The following is a 21,186-nucleotide window of genomic DNA, read 5'->3' as shown; positions in this document are numbered from 1 at the left end:
TAAGCTCTAATTTTATTTCATTACTCAAGTGAATTCCCCTAACAGTTCCATGAGGCAGGAAGGACAGGCATTCTTTCCATTCTTACACTTGATAAAACAGGCATAGGTCACAAAGCCAGCAAATGGTTGAATCTCATCTAGGGCCTCAGACTGACATAGTACAGCACTGTGACTGATGTCAGTGGTTTTCAAGCTGTTTTTCAGAAATATTTCAAGGATTTCACGAAAGCTTGATTAAAGTTTCATTTAGAATATAATTTTTTAACATTTTAAAATATAAGATTTTAACATTTTAAAATAACTGTTAGGCATACAAGAGCTTTTACTTTAGAATTCACTATTTTTTGTGCAAATCTTGTACTATATTTAATGCAGTTTCCAGTTATTTCTGTATTTCATGTTGGTTACATGGTCGTAAGGAAATTGTCTTCGATTAAATAAAAATGGCATCCTTACGACCATGTAACCAACATAAAATACAGAAATAATTGGAAACTGCATAAAACATACAACTGCCACCTATAACCTTATTGCTTATTTCTCTGTTAAATAACTAATAATTTAATCCTATCCAATGTATTAATGCCAACAAAATAAAATTTTAGTTTTTTAATATTGGGATTCTGCATAAAATTTTATTTGAAAAAAGACAGTTATAAGTCAATTATCATCTTAAAGAAATAAAAAACACATAAAATGTAAAAGAGGCAGTAATCAAACACCCGAAAGCCAATATTAAAGCTTTGCTAACATCTGAACTAAGAAAGGTGGCCAAATAAAATATTTACTTAACTGTATTAAAGAATAATTCTATAACTTGTTATACCTTTAAAAAGTTTCCATTGCAACTTTCAATCTTTTCTAGCCACGTCCTCTAAAATGTCCCATAAAGAGGCACTTGACTCATAGGGCAAGGGTGGCAAATGCAAATGTCTTCCTCATAGAAGTCACTTAAGAAATACCAGAGGAAGTAACTTTGGTATGTGAATTTGGCCCAAGAGGAGAAAGACGATAGGGAGTGCTAAGGCCTGGGACAAAGTAGAGATTTGTACATTTCACCATAAAGCAATCTAACTAATTAAAAAACACCCAATCGAGGCATCAACCAAAAAACCCATCAGCATCACTGCCCATCAAATAAAGCGCATCTGGAGCCTACTTTTGCTGTAAACTCTTTTCCTATTGCTCAGTCCTATCTCCTGTTGCTGAAGGTTATGGCGCCAAAAGCAACTGTCACTACATCTGTGCTTTGGTCACAAGCAAATTTGTTTTTCGTGATTTATTTTGTGTTTCCTTGACTTCTCTGCAAATTAAGTATGTAACATGTAAAGTTTGTGTATTTTTCCCTCCATCACTTCCCCACTCCCTTTCTTTCCCTTCCCTTTCTCTCCTCTTTCTGTATATCAGTAATATTTCCTTGCTAAGCCTGAATCCTAAAGCATGCTGTTACTTTTGCTCGTCAGTTGAAAATTTCAGTGGGTTTCACTCCTTCCTGTAGTTTGACTTTCCAGTTCTCATGACAGCAGTATAGGGTGCTTCAAGACTAAATCCTAAATGCCAGACAGGCAACATTCAGGATAATAAAATCAAGGAGCTTTGGCTCCACGTATGGAATCAACTTAACTAAAATCTGATAACTTTGAATTCAAATATAATTACATCATTTAAACATACTGAGAAATGTCATTTTGAAAAATCTCATTATTATTTTCCTTTTCCTGGTGTAAACAATCTCTGAATAGTAGTGTTTATGGAAATAATGAATTATAGCGAAATGTTTTCCACATCATAATTAATCATAAATGTTTCTTTACATAAGAACTTAGATTAATCAAATTCTAAACATTCACTGTACCTTTTTGACAAAAATGTTTCAAATTAAGCCTCAAAAAAATAGCCTCTAAATAAACTCCACTGCAAATAAGATGCTAAGGTGGCTTTTAAAAAACCAGTGCAAATGTAGTATATCTAGTTCTATAACCTACTTCACAGATATTTTGGGGGGCGGAAATCACGAAGAAATGTCATAAGTGGTAGGAAACAGCTTTCCTTTCATTTTCACCATATAACTATATCATGACTTGAACTCCACAACTCACTTGGCAGACGATATGACCACTGCATGTTCATCAGAATTGAGGATTTTTGTAAGATGAGCTGCAACTGAGTCTTCATAAATTGTCATCTGAAAAAATAAAAAACTCACACTGTATTATTGTTTCCGGCATTTATACAACTCAGTTATTACTGCTTCAAAAATGGGACCATTTTGACTCATCTGACACATGGCAATGGCTGTAATGAAATATAAATGGATTTAATGAAATAAATAATATATGTGAAAGAGTCATTATACAAAATAGATAAATATTTCCTTTCTCTGAAAGGCTCTTTGTTTCTGGAATTCTTTAATTCATATTCTTAGAAAAATCCATAAAATCCATTAAAAATTTCACTAATGTCAAATAGCTGAATATATAAAAAAAACTCTTACAAGTCAGTACAAAAAAAGCGAGACAATCTAATAAAAATTGGCAAAAGACTAGAAATTAAAGAGGAAGATAGGGCTTCCCTGGTGGCGCAGTGGTTAAGAATCCGCCTGCCAATGCAGGGGACATGGGTTCGAGCCCTGGTCTGGGAAGATCCCACATGCTACGGAGCAACTAAGCCTGTGTGCCGCAACTACAGAGCCCACATGCCACAACTACTGAAGCCCACACGCCTAGAGCCCACGCCCCGCAACAGGAGAAGCCAGCGCAATGAGACGCCCGCGCACCACAATAAAGATCCAACACAGCCAAAAATGAATAAATAAAATTTTAAAAGTGAAAAATAAATAAAAAAATAAATAAAGAGGAAGATATACAAGTGTTCCATAAGCAGATGAAAAGGTGATCAATCTCATCAGCCATCAGGGAAACAGAAACTAAAACCACAATGCAACACCCCTGTATATCTGCAGAATAGTTAAAAGGAAAACAACAGCAATGACTGGAAAATGCCATGTGCTGGCAAGGTTGTGGAGCAACAGAATGCTCGTACACTGCGGTGGAGGCATGAATTGATACAAACACTCTGGAAAACTGCTGGGTAGTATCTATTAAAGCAGAACGTATGCATAACACTGTAGGACTCAGCCATTCAACTTCTGCTTATACTCAAAAGAAAGGCAGGTGTGCTTTCCCAAAAGACATGTGCTGGAGTGTTCACAGCAGCATCCATTCAATAGTAGAATGGATAAAAAACTGTAGTATATTCGTGCAACAGAATACTACAGGGCAATGAGAATGCATGGTGTACCACTATGTCACAATACAGATGGATCTCACAGACATAATATTTAGGGAAAGAATTCAGAAATGAAGGCGTCTACACATACAAAATGATTCTATTTTATAAAGTACAAAAACGGACAAGATTAACCTATGCTGTTAAAAGTTAAGATAGTGGTTACTGGGGTGGGAGGTGGGGTGATGAAAGAAAGGGGGACACGGGGCGGGGGGCGGGTACCGGTAATGCTGCCTTGTGTCTGGGTGTTGATTACATGCGTTCATTTAGTTTCTGGAAACTTACCAAGCTGTATGTTTATGATATGTGCACTTTTCTGTATGTGTAATTCAATAAAAAGTTTTTAAAATGCTGAATGCATGTCATTCAATCATGTAAATAAGTATTTCTCTCAACGAAATAATCAAAATGCTAAAGGAATCCCATATCCCCTGATCTATTTGACTCAAACTTTAACATTCTGTTGAAAGAACACATCTTCCTAATACGTAAAAATGCGCACAATATTTAAACAGCCTCATATTCAGAGCCTTCCACCAAATGTTTGCCTCTACTCTATTCCATGTCACACAGCTCAAAAATGTCCATTATAAACTATCTGCTCTATTCAAGCTGGCCTCCAATGCTCTTCTGACTCAGGTAACCTTTCATTGCTTTTTACCAATCAGCATCAGTTTATTCACACACAAATGAAGATTCAATTACCCGTCCGCCTATAAAGCCTTCCTGACTAGCTTCTTCCCAAAGCGATCTCAGTCCTGCTTTACACCCATTGCCACCAATGGCAACCAGTGTGCTACTGATTTAAATTTCTATCTTACTGCCTTCAAAGGCAGAGCACATATGGAAAAGAAATTTTACCTGAAAGAAAGGAGGAGAGGGGAGGAACCTCAAAGTTTCACACAATATTGTATTGACTGATAAATCTACTTACTGATCCCTGGTCTAAACATTAAAAACTACATCTTTACAGTTAAGATCAGAAAAATGAAAATGTATCTTCTTAAAAAAAGCAAAGGAAGGAAATATTCTTCCAAAAAATTGATTTTATTTCTTTTCCCTACAGGGTAGACTGTCATAGCACATAAGAGGGTCGAGAAAAACTATCAATTCCATTTGAATTTACATTTAAAAAATCCAAGTTTTTGTCCATTAAAAGTAACCAAAGGCATAGAGTACAACCTTTTCCAGAGGAAAAGGAAATAACCTCTATATCCAAGGATAAAATTATTATTATTATTTTAAATAAATTTATTTATTTTTGGCTGTGCTGGGTCTTCGTTGCTGCACGCAGGCTTTCGCCAGTTGAGAGCACAAGCTCAGTAGTTGTGGCGCAGGGGCTTAGTTGCCCTGCGGCATGTGGGATCTTCCCAGACCAGGGCTCGAACCCATGTCCCCTGCATTGGCAGGCGGATTCTTAACCACTGCGCCACCAGGGAAGCTGGGATAAAATTATTGATGCCACTTATTAAGCTATTATGTAGTCACTTAGCAGCCTTAGGAAGGTAAAGTAATAACAGTTGACGTTTTTTATTGTGTACCAGGCACTGTGATTAAATACTTTGTATGTATTTATTCTATTCATTGTCCTGTTTTACAGCCAAGGCACCTAAGGCTCAGGTGAGTGATTTGCCCAAGAACCACAGCTAATGAAGAGCAGACAAGCTACAAGTAGGGATTCTGGGGCTTATTCCATCACACCCCCCACACACACCCTGACCAAGCAAGTCTTGGTCTTTGCCTAATTGTATCTGTCAAATATAAATTTCATAATTGATCAGGTGTATTACTATAACAGCCTCCTGGTTGGGCTTCCTCTGTCTCTCCTGCCCCTTTTCAAACCATTCTCCACTTCATAACAGAGTGATTTTTTTTTCTAAAGCACAAATCTGATCATGCCACAACCCAGCTTAACATGTCTAAGTTTTCTAGAGAAAGTCAAGTCTTCAGCTAACATGTAAGACTCTCCATGATCTGAACCCTCCTTTCCTCTCCTCTGCCCTGTCTTTTGACACCCTTCCCCTGCACCACACACTCTAACTCTACAGAATTACTTGTAGCGCCCCAAATGTACCAAGGTCCTCACTATCAAGCTCTGCGTAATGCTCTTTTTCAACTAGCTAATTCTTACTTCTCTTTTTTTGTGCTGAAAACCCAGTTTAGGTACAACCTCCTCTGTAAAGACTTCACTGAACTTACCAGGCTAAGAACCCGCTCTTCTGTGCAATCATTACACCCTGAAAATAACTTAAACATTGCTGGTCATTTCCTTGTCTGGCCCTCCCACTAGGCCAGAGATTCCCAAACTTTCTGGGCTCAGGCATCCTTAGCGTCTTAGTAATTTCGTCACAGTGCCCCTGGGCCAAAAGAAATACTTAGTAGTAGTTAAGTCCAAACAGCTTAATAAGTATTTATGTCCTGACAACTTAATAACTATTTGAAAAAATAATACACATAAATTAAAAGAAAAGAAATACCTCATTTCATTCTTAAACAACTAGTCGTGAGCCTGTGGGCACTGTATACATCTCAAACCTTAGAATCAGATTGGACCGTGATACCCTCATTTCCTATTCAACACTAATTTTTGTGTGGAGTTTGCTTTATATCACAGCAGCTACTGAAAATCCAGCTGCACAAAAACATAATGTCATCAAAAGGAATGTAGTGCAACCTAATATTTAAACTGTGTACTACCTCAAGCTAGTAGTTTCTGTGATGTCCAACAGATGTTGAGTATTACAATGTTTTCTTTGAAATTTAAAAGAATCTCATGGTAGCCCTCTGAGTTCACTGAGGTGCCTGGCACACAGCTTGGCAAACATAGCTCTAAGCTGATTGAAACTAGAGGGTAAGTCTTTTATTTCCAGTCCCAGGTACCAACAGGCACTTAATATTGTTGAATGAATGAAAGAAAACATAAAGTTACAACTTCATAGCATGCTATTACCAAGCAGCTAGAAAACAGACAGAATTGAGGGGAAAGAAGTTTTATTATTCAGTAAGAGTAAATTTAGAAATAAACTAATCAGAAGATTTTCATTTCCAGAAATTTGAGGCCATTCTCTCCTGTGTTTTCGGGAGTTGACTGGGGTACAGCAGCTCACACCTTCTCTTTGATTACCCTGGCATTGATAACAAGCATCTGTAGACTTACTAGACTTGTATGATTGGGGAATGATACAGAAGAGACCAAAAACATGACCTCTGCATCAAAAAGCTTTTAATCCTAAAAGAAAGCAGTAGGAATCTGGCTTCCAAGGAATACATAAGGCCAGAGGGCTTTGATGTCAAGATGTCCATTGTTCTAATACAGTTTGGTATTTAGATTAAAAGAAATTTAACAATACGACTTTTTTTTTTTTTAAGCCGTGCTGCACAGCCTGTGGGATCTTATTTCCGTGACCAGGGATTGAACGCAGGCCACAGCAGTGAAAGTGCCAAGTCCTAACCACTGGACCTTCAGGGAATTCCCTAACAATACTAATTTTTAATTCACTGTCTACTTTGTGCTAGTCATCGTACCAGATGACAATATAATTAATGGTGAGTGACAATATAATTAATGGTGAGTGAATAATATACATTGCCTGATCCATACAGTGTGATAGCAGTAAGATGATGGAAGGTGAAGGGGGCTGTGGAACCACTGAAGAAAGACACAGACGTAGGACTTGGGAGATGAGGGATGACCACTTGGAGTGAGTGGTGGACACCTGGAATGAGTGATACCTAAGCTGAGACTTAAGGTGAGAACAGAGTGAACTAGTATGAGGCCAATGGAGAGATGCATATTCATTCGCCAAGGGGTAGAGGAGAGAAGAACCTGATGGCATTGGGATTTTACATTAAATGTAAACAATACATTTTCTGATATTGAGCATTAAGCAATAGAATCATTGTTACTGAAGGAAATCATGGAATCACTATTCTTACAATGTTCAAAAAGTACAACAACAAATAGAATTACTTAATTATGGCCATAAGGAATTAATCAATAAAACTGTCATAATTCCTTAAGCTCTATAATTCTATGGCGCCAGCAGAATGCTAACAGTTAATAAGAAGATCAACCACATTTTGTGGAAAATCGAAAAAAACAGTAATTTCACAATCATGCATAAGGGAATCCAAAATAAATATTTTACTTAACGGGCTTCCCTGGTGGCGCAGTGGTTGAGAGTCCGCCTGCCGATGCAGGGGACATGGGTTCGTGCCCCGGTCCGGGAGGATCCCACATGCCGCGGAGCGGCTTGGCCCGTGCGCCATGGACGCTGGGCCTGCGCGTCTGGAGCCTGTGCTCCGCAACGGGAGAGGCCACAGCAGTGGGAGGCCCGCACACCGTAAAAAAAAAAAAAAAAAAAAAATAAGCTGGAACATTAGCTTGGGCCTATGAAGAAGGAATATTTAGCTCACTTTTATTTCAGTTTTCAAGGCAAAGAAGTCACACAGTGACTGGTCAGAGTGACAAAGAACACTCATTTAACCTGTAATCTTAAGGCACACTCTCTCTTTGTTATGAAATACTTTAATAAAAAAGCAAAATACATGAAGTTTCATTCAAAACTCCTTTACACTAAAAAAGAGCTTTCTTCCATGTAGTTACGATTGTACCTCATATTTAGTGACTACATATATGATAAAAGTAAATTGTCTGACTTTATCTTATATGCCAGGAAATGGACATCTTGAAGTAGGAAGAGCAAAATAATGCCCCTTTTGTCTCTTTGGAGAGAAAATTAATAACGTTTAAAAAATACTATTAAGAAAAAAGATTGGTTCCTACGAAAACATGTTTATAGTTGAATAAAATAATAATATAAACAAAAATGCTGCTGGAAAGAAAGTAGTAAATATATTAATCTTTCATAGTAATTACCTCTGGGTGGCAGGACTGTAAATAAAACTTTTACCTTCTTTTTTATATATTTTTGTATTTTCCAAAATTTTTAGAAGCAGTTTTTGCTACTTTTATATCAGGGAAAAAATTTAAATACAGTTAGCTTCTTTAAGGAATAGCCCATGTTTCTAGTTATCATTCCTTTCCTTAGTTTTGACATGATCCTAATTTTCTTGAGGACAAAACAAAGATTTCAACTGTAAAATAAACAGATGAATTTTCCTAGAGGGAAAAATAAGCTATCATGGATCAAATGGTCTTAGTGAGTCAGAGAATAATCCTTTGAAAATTAGGTTGTTTTAAATCTCCAGTGCTTTGAGGTTTAATCAGAATGCTGAATCTTTAAGAACGTCTAAAAACTGCAGTTATTAATGGTCTGTAGCAGGGATGGAATGAAGTGCACTGTCTTCCTTTGTTTTATCTCGATCCACAGACTTAATCTAGAGGTCTGTCCTGATGCATCCTCAACACAGCAGGGAAAGCAGGAAGAGAGAAATTCTAATACAATATTCTGGTGACGAGTAAGCATTGATGTGTGTCTGGAGCTGGGCGAACATCTAATATTCAAACAGGTGCTCATGGGTGAAGCAGAAGATGAGTGAAAGCTAACAGGAGCCTGGCATCAGCTGGCTTCCCTGGAGCCCGGTTGGTACGAGTAAATAGGCAGGTGGAATATTCAGGGAGAACTATTAGGGTGGGAGCAAGGGAACCTGCATGCCTGGTGCTTTCCACACACTCATCACCTCCTTTAATCCTCCCAACATTGTGGTCTCCTCAACAGCTGAGGTCCATGAAGATGTGACCCACAAAGGCGAGTGATGTGGCTGAATTCACACGCCCAGGGTGGTTGTCATGGAAGGACACTAACCTAGATGGTAAGGATTCTTTCCTCTGGAGGAGAAGACCAGAAGCAGTCAATGAGACCAAACCCCAAACAAGAAAAATTACCATTAAGTGAACATACTACCATATCTTATATGTTTTTTATTGTTCAAGACACTCACCCCCGTTTTCAAATGACAAATAGATAAAGAGTTAAAGTCTTACATAAAATTCTTCAGATGCTTCTGGAGGTTCTGGAAGTAGAGAAGCCTTTGCTGGCAATTTGAGTTCATAGGTCATTATACTCCACCTGAAGGGAGAAAAATCCTTGGTCTAAAATTCCTTTAAAATTTAATAAACTGACTTTGTTCTTACCTCACATAACACACAGATGCACATATATTCATGAACTATGGTTTGCTGTGTCTAAAATAACCAAATATGGGAAGAGATGGACTTTTGGTAATCTCATAAAATGCTGAATTCATAATTTATGATTTCCATATCTTACCAATTCTCTGATTGGTGACTTCCAAACATCTGAAGGCTATGGCCCACAGTAAGAAATGTAGATATGTAACAAGACCTCTCCTCTTCACTAGGTGCAAAGCATTCTGACTTTTCTATTCCTTTCTGTTGCACTTTTTAAATAATGCTCACTGCAATTTCTAACTAGATTATATAAGTTGCTAATGGGTCACAACCCTAAATTCTAAAACATGTCCTAGATTAAACAAACGCATAGTACCTATGAAAAATAAATCATTCTGCACGTAACAATCTGTCTTGCCAAGTCAGCTTATACTGACGTGAAATGAAAATTATGAAAATTAGATAAATAGTCCTTCTTACATTAAGAAAGTAAGCATGGGATTGAGAGGAAAAAATTAATAGAAATAATACTTAATTGAGGCAACTTTATTTCAATTAGCTGTAAATATTAATTTCAAACCAAACATTGAATCATTTGGTGTTAGAGAAAAGCAATCAACTCCAGATAAATCCAGTCTTGTATCTAAACTAATTTCAAAATTTGGGAAGAACAATTGGGTAGGGACATTATTGTTGTCAGTAACAGGATGTGAAATAAAAGGTCTTTCAAAGACACAAAGCATAATAAGAGCAGTACTGTAACACATGGATTTTAAGAAAAGCATATCACAGTGGATGCCAGCGATAGAACCTAGAGGAAAATCCCAAGATTAGCATCAGTATGTAAAGAGAGCCTAGTGTATCATTCAGACTAATAAGTCTTTGCATAAAAATTCAAATTCTGAGAGAATTCCCCAAAAGACACAGGTTATATGTTAGGATGTATAAATGAAATAGATGTGTATAGCTACTATTCAACTCTTGACATGAATATACTGTAAATACACATTTGAGCACAAAAAGTCATCCATTCCTTCATTCATCCACGCAACAGGTATGTACTGAACGTCTCAAAGTGACAGTATTCCAGGGTCAGTCTGGAAATACAAAATTGAATAAGACTTTTCTAATAAAGCTTGTATTCTAGTGCAGTAACAGATGTAATACAAGCAACAAATAAAATAATTAAACTTTGTAAACTTTCAAATAGGGAAAATCACAGTTGGAAACATGAAAGTCCAGTTCCGTATATCTGGCAATACTTCTCTGGTCAAAGGATGGTTAAAGAATTGGGAAAGAAATCCACCCAAATGTCCTTGCACCTTCCATGCTATACCTCCTACCTTTATAGGCAATGATTGGAGCTGATGAAATAGGAGAAAGTGGCAGCACAAGTCAGGAAGGGATGCTTATTGGTACTAGCTAAGCAGAGTTGAAAGCAGAAGTTACAGACCCATTTGGTGAGTATGTGCATTAAACAGAGAGTGCAGTGTTGAAAGCCCCTGGGAAGTAGAGTCTGGATTTCATTGCAGACAGCCAGTTCAACCACTTATTAGCTATGTGACACTGCTAATATAAAAACCTCCTGAGCCTTTTCACCTGTGAGATGGAATGATAATGATATTAGCCATTTCTAAATGTACAGTGAGGATTAAAGGAGATGATACTCTATCAAGTAAAGTAACTAGAAGTGCCAGGCAGATAAAAAATACTATTCATTGTTACTCCACTGTCTCCGCAAGACTCAATTTTCATCTTTGTAAAACAGTCATAACAACACTTTACTTAGCCAGTGTTCTTTTGAGGGTCAAATAAATTAATATATATGAGAAAGCATATATGATGTGGAATATTATTAAACATCAATTTTTTCACCTGTTCTTTACAAATGGTATTCTTAAATTAGTAAGGAAAGCACTGGAACAAAATATTCTTATGTTTCTAAACAACAGTCCTAGCTTTTTAAATCCCCTTTGATTTGTTTTTTCTTGTGGTTTTTTGGGTTTTTTTGCAGGTCTGTATTAAGGAATTTTACCAAGGGGGTGTTGTTTCTCTGCTAACCACCTAGAGAAATTAATTTTTATAACTTACAAGGGGAAAGCACACACCCAGAGCAGAGGAAATGCCTCACAGCATTTCCTAGGTTGCCGGGAGAGCGGTATTTAAATTTACAACAAAAAGCCATTTAAAATACCTTGTGGGGTTTGGTTAGCACTGAACTGGGCAGTCATCTGGGAAATCACCTCCAGGCTCTTTAAAGACTGGAAACTGAGTCCACTTTATGCTCCCAAACTACTGGGGGATCCCTCCCATGACTGGTTTGGGATAAACACAGACAAATGCTTGCCAGCCCAGCTTTCTTTCTAAATCTTCTGTCAGCAAAAGAATCAGCCATTACAACATTACCTTATGTCAGGCAAGGTTACAATTAATTAGGTTATAGCTTATTTTAGAGTAATTACATTTTAGATTGGTGGCTCCCTGATGGGATTTCATTATTTTCGGGAAGAGTACCACAGATGGCTAATCCTATCAAAGTTGTTTTGATTCATGCTAGCTCCAATTTATAATGAGATTTTGACATTTGTGTCCCACTTATGATGGAGGTTACTGAGCCCTGGTTGCTCCCTATACCCCAATTCTAAACACCTCCTGCATAATACTCAGGGCACACACACTGCGATTGCTTTTTTACATGTGGGGCGTTTAGAGAGAAAGCAGTTAAGAGATGCAGTCGAGGATAACATAAAAACAGTGATAGCTCCTTCATGTGAATCTGTCTTCCTAACACTTCCCTGTCCCTGGGAAAAGATTGTTTTTTAGTATTTTGTTGGTTCAATTCCTTCTCAATGTGTATAATTAAGAAGAGATATTCTAAAAAATCTAAAGTTTATATGTCTTTCTTAGTTTTAATGAAACCAGAAGATGAAGGGACCATACCTATTATACTCATCAAAAGCCCCCCCACTAACTATTTAAGCTTTCTGAGCCAAATAGCAGTTAAAAGTAATTAGTATCAACATAGCCTTCTACATTATCTTTAAAATAATGGATTCAGGGCTTCCCTGGTGGCACAGTGGTTGAGAGTCCACCTGCCGATGCAGGGGACACAGGTTTGTGCCCCGGTCCGGGAAGATCCCACATGCCGCAGAGTGGCTGGGCCCGTGAGCCATGGCCGCTGGGCCTGCGCGTCCGGAGCCTGTGCTCCGCAACGGGAGAGGCCACGACAGTGAGAGGCCCGTGTACCGCAAAAAATATATATATATAATAATAATAATGGATTCATTAAACTAGTTTCCTCATTTTTTTTTTTTTTTTTTTTTTACAATTCATTCATTCACTCAAAATAACATATTTATTGACTGTCTATTCTGTGCCAGGCTCTGTTCTAGACCTCAGGGGTGGACCCCCATCAGGGGTTACCGTCAGTACAATTTTAGAAGAGAATTTGTTATTACCTGTCCAACATTTTGGTGCTGGCTCGTTCCAGCTTCTCAAGTATCTGAGGAAGTTGGGTGTCGTCATCGTATGAGCCTCCCCAGCCAAGAACCCGGGCAAGGTCATTTCCTGTACCCAGAGGCAGTACTCCCAGCTGACACTGAAAGACAGCCCCACAGGAGACCTTAGACAAGTTGACACATAGGGACTCTGACATTTCTGTACATCACTGGTCAGCAGGTTAGGATAACTAGCAGTGAAAGGAATGACCACTTGCCTGTTTATTCAAGTTGAGCTTATCAATTTCTGACAAAACCCAACCTACACTTCCATCTCCTCCACAAACAAGAATCCGGAAATTGTCAAACTTCTGGAATAATCTTAAACTGAAAGAAAAAAGTATTTTATTTTAGTGTAAGTAAATAAAAATCACGTTCCCCAATTCTTTGTCATTCTGTTAGTTATTGGTATTCATGTTCAGATTAAATATAGGAACTCTTACATATGAATTACACTATAAAAATCAATTTGAGTGCAATGTGTAACTCAAGAAAATGTCTTAATCATGAAGCGGAAAGGAGATTATAAGTAGAAACGGAGATAAAATTAGGAAAAAAGGGGAGTGAGAAATGAGAAAACAAAAAAGAAGCAGAACCCAGGAAAGAGAATGAAAGGTAAGTGATAAGAGACAGTAAGAGTACTGACTTTTCTCTTTACTTCACAAGGATATGTTATTTCCATGAGTAGCATATTACAAACTAGGGAGAAGAATCTAGGGCACTGGTGCTCCTGAGTGGCACAGGGGCAGTTCCCCAAGAGACCCACCAAATCTTGCCCAATGTACCCCTGCCATACTCCCTGTAGCTGTTTTGCTTCCTCTTTTCCTATTCTCAGGTCAATCTTTCTACTTCTGTCTTCCTTCATCTCAAATTTTGACACATTTCATCCTGAGAATGTACCTTTGTACACCTCAAGTATTGTGGAAAATTGAAAAAAATATGGAGACAATCTCGAGAAGTTTCACAAAGGGAGTTGCTTAGAATTTGAGAGGATGGGTAGAAAAAATAAATGTCAAAAATATAAGATATTGGAACCATCGAGGATTATAAAACGGATATGCTAGAAAGGGGGACAAAGCTAACCAGCAATGGGAGAGACAAAGGTGAGGAGAGAGGCTAGATGAGGAAGTGCCAGGACACATGCAGGAGAAAGGAAGGGAGGTACGAGCACATAAGGAAAGAGCTGGGTTCAAATGAAGAAGATCAACACTCATGGGACCAGAAGGGCTTGAGACAGCAAGAAAAAGGCAATGGAAACGAGAAGGAAGACCCTGAAAGGACACAGTGAAAAGAGGCACAAAGAGAGACTGAGGAGAGAAACAGAGAAGATAGGAGAGTGCTAATTAATCAAAAAACAAAGGCCTTCTCAGGAACTGGTATCTAAAATCTTCATTTCTACTTCTGTGTTTATGATTTAAGGTGACAGTGGAACCCAAGAGAAAAGCCGAGTTGGCGTAAGTAAATTATAAGGAGATCACAGGCTCTTGGGTCAGATGACACAATATCGCCTCTTCAACAAAAATCATATATATACACTGTATATATATGATTCAAATTGAGGCACAAAATGTATTCAAAGTGCCTCAAGGCATATTTTCCCTCTTGAAAATATATTTAAGCTTTTCCCCCCAGATTTTAGGTTATATGACATTCCAGAAAGTTTGAAATGAACAATGAACAAAAGTACTCATTTGTCATGTATGGGAACTGAGTCTGAAATCCTTGAGGGCCTGTCCTTGAGGCCCACAACAGTAGCTGTGCTTTGGTTAAATAATTGATTATTTGTATTATATACAACTCAGTACTACCCTCCCATGCAAATCATTTTCTCAAGTTATTGTTTGTATTTCTATATTTACACAAGTTGATCTGCTTTGTAGAGCTAAGCAAACAGAATTGTTTGATGTAGGATATATTCTGAAACATTTTCTAAACAAACTTTAGAACTTTCAGCATTCAAGGAAGATATATAAATATCAAAAAGTTTATGTCAAAATTTATAATCAGAACTTTAAGAAAAGGGAGATGTCAGAAGATCAACACAGAGATGTCGAGATGAATCTGCAATTTTCATCAGCTGAAAAACCAAGTGTGTTTCGTGCTCAGTGCTACATATCATTCAAACGAGATTTATCAATAATCAATTACCCTAAATGAGGACCGCCATTCATCAAATCAAACACCTGAGCTGGATTTAGTAACTGTTTAAATCGGCGAAGAAACTTTACTCCCTGATTATCTCCACTCTTAGAATTGACAAAAACCAATAGAGGACTAACACAGAATGAAAATGTTGCTCTACAGAAACCTGTTAAAAAAAAGAAACAAAACACAGCACAAGATCAATACGTACAGCTTTCTCTTTTTAAACTCTTAAAAAAACTTCAGAGGAAAAAAGATAAATTCATAAATAAAGAACCTGGTTTATTACTTTAACAATGTTATCATTTAGCGCCCCCAAAAGGAGATAGGTTTATTATTTACACACTAAGACCATAGAACTTATCTTTTAAAATGTGCACTATAATGAAAAATCATACCAAAGATGGTAAAAGTATTAATCATACATAAATTGAGATCTACCACCTGCCTTAACAACACTTAATTATTAAGAGAAACCAATCATAGTCTATAAATTCACAATTGTTAAAGGATTCATGTTCATTTTCGGCATTACATTTAACTCCTCCTTGATAAGGCCTTAGAAAATATTTTTAAATTTTATAATAAATAACAGAACTTTGATATATCAGGGTTTGGTTGGGGGGCTGTTAATAACACAGGTTAACAAATCATATTTTCTGCAGCTTATAATATCTATGATATCCTCTGGCATCATTTACATAAAAAGTTTGAAAAGCATAAGGCACTTTATCGATGCAAAACATTGATAAGAGTTCATGGTAAAAGCCTTTTGTAATATGGTTTGCTTACAAGGAAGTTATTAGTATGCTATTCCAAAACCAGTGCTGTAAACAGGTTCTTCAGTACGTACAATTAAGTTGTAAAATTCCAGAAAAAGTGAATGAATTTATAGGAGTATAAATTCCTACAATGAAATGGTAAGAAAACACATTTCAATAAGAGCTATGCTAACGGGCAGCTTCAATTACGGAGGGGGAAAAATTGCTTATAAAAAATTAATCTTTTCATATTGCATTTTGTTACAGAATAACAATCTTATTTTATTTGCTGAAATGTAAATCTTATACACTGTAATTTCAGCACTGTGTTAACAGTTATGTTTTTACACCTTAATTTTAAAACGTTCTTTTATAAATTAAATGTACTGTTCTGCAGTTGAAATGGAATTATTATATAAAAACTAACCAGAATAACCAATTACAGTTCTATTTATTCTATAGGAAAATAGATGTACATATCAACATTTGATATACCAGGAATATACATACTTACACTACTGCTACATACCATCAGAATCGGTGCTGTTCAGTGCAATTGGAGGTATGACAGATACTCTACATTGGCCAAGTGGACATATAGGATGATATAAATCTTTGCAGGCAGTGTGTACCTAACAACAATGAAATAAACCTTCAGGAATCATAAAAACACATCAATGTTTTATTATGGTATAAATTATATCTAAGGAACTGGTAAATGAAGACCAAGTGCATCCCAAAATGTTCAGTAATTCATAAATTACTTTAATGGCACAATATTTATACTTCTAAGGAATGGCCTAATCATTTTAGAGATGGGAATTTGATGTGGTCTGTACAGCCTGTTTTCATGATTGTCTCAGGCAAGTAGTATGTAGTCAATAAATGCCTGGTGAAGGGAAGGAGAGTGGAAGAGAAGAAGAAGAAGTGCAGAGGAAGGGAGGAAGGAAGGGAGGAGGAGGGAAGGAACAAGGGAAGCGAACCAGTGAGTGTCAATATAATTGTCCATAGGAAATGATGACGACATCTACCTTATAAAATTCTTATAGAATTTAATGAAGATTAATACAATCTGTAATGTGTCTGCTCTTTCTGCAGTGATCTATAAGTTTCTATTCACACATCTTTTATAATATTGTCATGTTATTATACTTATAAGTACATCCGTGCCTATGTTCTCAGCTAGACTTCTGGCTCTGTAAGGAAAAGGAAAAGGTCCTATTATTGCCCCCTCACCTTGGAAAATGATACACATCACAGGCACTCAGCAAGTGTGTTAACTCTATAGAACAAAAAGTTTCAAGGTCACGCAAGCAGGGCAAACGTATCAAGTAGGACCCAGGCAATTTAGAATAATTTATGTACTCAGCTAGAGAGCCTTTAAATGTTTTATTAGTAAGAGCAGGCACTTCCTAAAGCACTTATTTAATAAGGCTTTATTTCATTAGTCCTTTTAGAAAACTGGCATATCAATTAAACATGTATTTATCAAAACTTTTGAGAAAATAATTGAAATTTAATAGCGATTCTTGTTCTGCTGATGACCTAATTTTGGACCATTTCCTGTTATGACTTATAATCATTAACAATCCAAATGGATTTTAGAAAAATGAGCAGGCACAGATAGTTTTAAAAGGAATTTAAAACGTATGAGAATCATAGGGTATTTTGCTCTATGATTACAACAATGTTAAATGAGAAAAGCAGAGATAAAATTGTATCTTCACTATTTTTACAGAAAAGGTAAAACTATGCCCAGAGATTGGACAACAGCTGGAAAAATTAAGAATTATTAGGATTGTGGAACTATGGTTTGGTTTTGTTTTGAACCAGGTGACTATGTTTAGACACTAGATGTTTTGCTGTTAGAAACTCATATTTTAAAGGCATCAAAGTATCATAATGGATAAATGATAGTGTATAGGAAGTACAAGATTAAGAGGCATGTAACAAAAGTGATGGCGGCCCAGAAACCTGCATGTCTAACTGACACATGGAATGATTTCATGCAAAGGTGATATTTAAGTTTGCCAGGAAAAAAGAGGAAAGACATTCCAGAATCATCCCTTCTACAGTCTATAATAATACTTCTGTCCCATTTGTGAAATTTTTAAAATGTGGCAGAGAGTAGAACAAGCAAGTAAAAAACCTAATTTAACTCCTACTGCTTTTCTAACTCCTACTGTTAAACTTAATAAAGTTTAAAAACTGCTGACTAATTTATCCCTCCCCCGCTTTCCCTTCTGGTTACCATAAGTTTGTTTGCTATGTCTGTGGAATAAATTAGGAGTGTGGGATTAACATATACACACTATGATATATCAAATAGATAACCAACAAGGACCTACTATATAGCACAGGGAACTATACTCAATATTTTGTAATAACCTATAAAGGAAAAGAATCTGAAAAAGAATACATAAACATATATATGTAGGTATAACTGAGTCACTGTGCTGTATACCCGAAACTCACACAACATTGTAAATCAACTACAATAGAAAAAGACTACTGACTAAACACAAGTAGAGACCTATATATTGCAGGTGAAGACAACTTACACAAAACCTTTCTAAAATAATTCATCACACAGATGACCTGCTTTCTTTTCAAAAAATTAGAAAAGAACAGCTGAAGTTCCAGAAGTAGAGAAATAGACTTCAGTAAATGCAGACTAATAAAAATAGCGGTAGATGCATACATCAGTGGTTGTCCCCCCAAAAAAGAAATATTAGGTGGGATGGAATCTTGATTTAAAATCCTGTTTACGTGAGCACTCCTTTAAAATAAGGAACAGCAGAAGGGGGTTTTCAGGGTTAGGGTTGCACCAAAACTCCAAAGAGAGGTATCTAATATAGTCTGCATATTATATTAAATGGGCTAAAAGAAATAAAAAGTAACATCTATGTCAATAAAAGAGGCAATCGATGAAGAATAACAAAAGCATGGGGATGAAGAAAATCATGTTCGATTCAAAAATGAAAAAGAGGGGACTACCTTGGCGGTCCAGTGGTTAAGACTCCTCACTTCCACTGCAGGGGGCATGGGTTCCACCCCTGGTGGAGAACTAAGATCCCGCGTGCCGGGCAGCGCGGCCAAAAAAAATTAAAACCAAAAACAAAAAAGAAACACAAGATTGTCTATCAGGCTTGACTAAAAAATTATAGGACTTCTTTTTCTCTGTGGCCTATGGACTCAATCGCATTGATTATGAAATCAACATATCACACGCACATCTCTTGCATTTGCTCATCTTCACCGTGCTTATTGAAAGCAATGGTTTTCCGTCTTTTTGTTGGGGGGAGAGGGGCTAACTTCCAAGACTCAAAACACGACCAAACAACTCTGCCCCAAAGCAAGGCAATCAGCATCGTAATCAGACAGCATCGCCCGGCGCTCAGGTGAGCACTCACTGCCTCCTCGTCCTGCTGTCTTTTAGTCCCACGTCACCCTCTGAGGGGCGTGAGGTCACCCTCTGAGGGGCGTGAGGCCACCCTCTGAGTTCCTGCACCGACTGCCCTCCTGCAGGGTGGAGGCCCAGTCCTCACACAGTCTGGCAGAGATGGGACCCTTGCTTGCCGTTGGCTCCACGTTACGCTGTGTCTGCTTCTCACCACTTTCTTGCACATGCAAAGAAGTTTTAAAATATTTACTTATTTATATAACATAAATGTATATAACCTAAATTATATCAGTGCACAGCCTACTGAACTCGGCTTCTTTCTCTCGGAGAACACACACGGGATTGTAGCAAACTTACACTTGGCCTGTTAATCAAAATTTGGTGGCTTTCTGTGGGCAACAGGTAGTAAAACAGGCTGAAAACAGCAAACCACTTAAGGGTGGCTAAAGCTCGATGAAAAACAATAAAACTGTGGGAAAGAGGTCCTCACACAAAGGGACAAGAGTAGGTGTCACAAAAAGGGCATTTGCAAAAGTAACCAGAGTGGAAGGAACGCATCTTGAAAAAAGATGAACCTTACAAACGGGTACGTGTACTACCAGGCTCTGCTCTGCCATAAATTCTTAGCTTTGTCTCTAAATCACACAGATGGAAAAGGTACAGAAAGAAACATTTTAAATGGAAAATAATTATAAAACTCTCACCATCGTTTTACACCAAAGGCATCTCCAGTCTTGAAGACGGAGAACGCTGCCACACGTTTTTTCACAGACAGCACACTTGGCACTCACGGGCAAGTTACCCTCGAGCCACTGGTGGGGCATAGCCAGCTGTGCAGCAGGAAGAAAGGGCAGTCAAATTAAAGACCGTGGAGGACATCATTCTTAGCCAAGGGAAGAGATACAATGATTTCTTACTCTATGGAATCAGCACCATGTATCATTCGTGGCATACGTTCATTTCCCCCACATTTATTGAGCATCTATTATGCCCCGAGCACTGTAGGGATATAAAGATAAGTAAGACTAAACCCCTGCCCTGCAGGATTTGCAGTCTCGCTGAGGAGAAAGGCACATAGAGAGAATATCATAAAGTGACCACGAAGTGTTATCAGCGATTCACATGCAAGGCAGTCAAGGTTTTGAAGGTGGGGGGCACCACTGAGAGGAGGCCCCAAAGTCTCAGGAGTGAACATCTGAGTAAACGGCTGAGCTGAGCCTTAAAGAATAACTTAGTTGGCCAGATAAGGGTCCACAGCACCAGCCCAGCACAGCGACCACTCCTAAGCCCTTACACAACATTCCCCTTGAAACTTAAGAGCTGAAGGAAGCTGCAAAGAACTGGATTGAAAATAAAAAGTCACAATCAACCAAAACCTTCCATCTAATCATAATAATAAACACTTCCCCTGAACCCTCTGTCGCAATTGAACTAATAGACGCTCCCACTTAATTTCCACAGGAGAGGAGAATAAAAGAGCGGAGGTGGAGGTGCCGGGGAGAGATGGGAGACAGTACGAGCTTACCCCATCCTCGTTCTCTATGATGTCCTTCCCGATGGAGGCCAGGGTCGTCCACTTGCAGTTATTTGTTGCTCTCACTGCACACCTTTTATGAGCCTTGAACTTACACACTAAAAAAAAAAGAAAAAAAAAAAAGTGAACCATTGCTAAATGAATATGCACTTTTGGACCAACAATGAAAGGAAATCACAGCATGAAATTTTAAAGTGGTCGGGGGGGCAGAAGAAAAACAATATTTGTAAAAGCTTCTATTACTCTTCAATGATATTCTAAAAAGCAAATATGGCTATGTGTTTATGAAGCACTTTGATCAAGCTATGGATTGCTACTTAAAGAGATTCCACTTACTCTAAAAGAAGAAAAGAAAGGAAATAAATGCAAAAAAAAAAATTATTGAGGAGGAGGGAGACAACATACACACAACAGAAGAAAATAAAATTCAGTAATACAGGAGGGCTGGTAACAGCCAGTTTCTAAGT

The 21,186-nt window shown here is 37.6% G+C and overlaps 1 protein-coding gene across 3 annotated transcripts in view; it reads right to left on the bottom strand.

Moving 5' to 3' along the window:
- DGKH (diacylglycerol kinase eta) overlaps nucleotides 1–21,186 on the bottom strand; it is a 184,812-nt gene that overhangs the window by 54,505 nt on the left and 109,121 nt on the right. The window contains exons 7-15 of one of the 3 annotated variants that reach the window (XM_049701208.1): nucleotides 20,711–20,817; nucleotides 19,890–20,015; nucleotides 16,312–16,414; nucleotides 15,875–15,928; nucleotides 15,028–15,187; nucleotides 13,098–13,206; nucleotides 12,841–12,980; nucleotides 9,236–9,320; nucleotides 2,100–2,185 (exon numbers count right to left, since the gene is read on the bottom strand). In XM_049701208.1, coding sequence (XP_049557165.1) covers nucleotides 2,100–2,185; nucleotides 9,236–9,320; nucleotides 12,841–12,980; nucleotides 13,098–13,206; nucleotides 15,028–15,187; nucleotides 15,875–15,928; nucleotides 16,312–16,414; nucleotides 19,890–20,015; nucleotides 20,711–20,817 — 970 coding nt within the window. The remainder of the gene's footprint in view (nucleotides 1–2,099; nucleotides 2,186–9,235; nucleotides 9,321–12,840; nucleotides 12,981–13,097; nucleotides 13,207–15,027; nucleotides 15,188–15,874; nucleotides 15,929–16,311; nucleotides 16,415–19,889; nucleotides 20,016–20,710; nucleotides 20,818–21,186) is intronic. The other 2 variants (XM_004274557.4, XM_033436729.2) reach the window with 2 other exon arrangements.

This window comes from Orcinus orca, chromosome 18 (assembly GCF_937001465.1).
Source record: "Orcinus orca chromosome 18, mOrcOrc1.1, whole genome shotgun sequence".
In the NCBI taxonomy this organism is placed as follows: Eukaryota; Metazoa; Chordata; class Mammalia; order Artiodactyla; family Delphinidae; genus Orcinus; species Orcinus orca.
The sequence above is the reverse complement of the archived record's forward strand: the minus strand, read 5'-3'. Positions and strand labels throughout refer to the sequence as shown.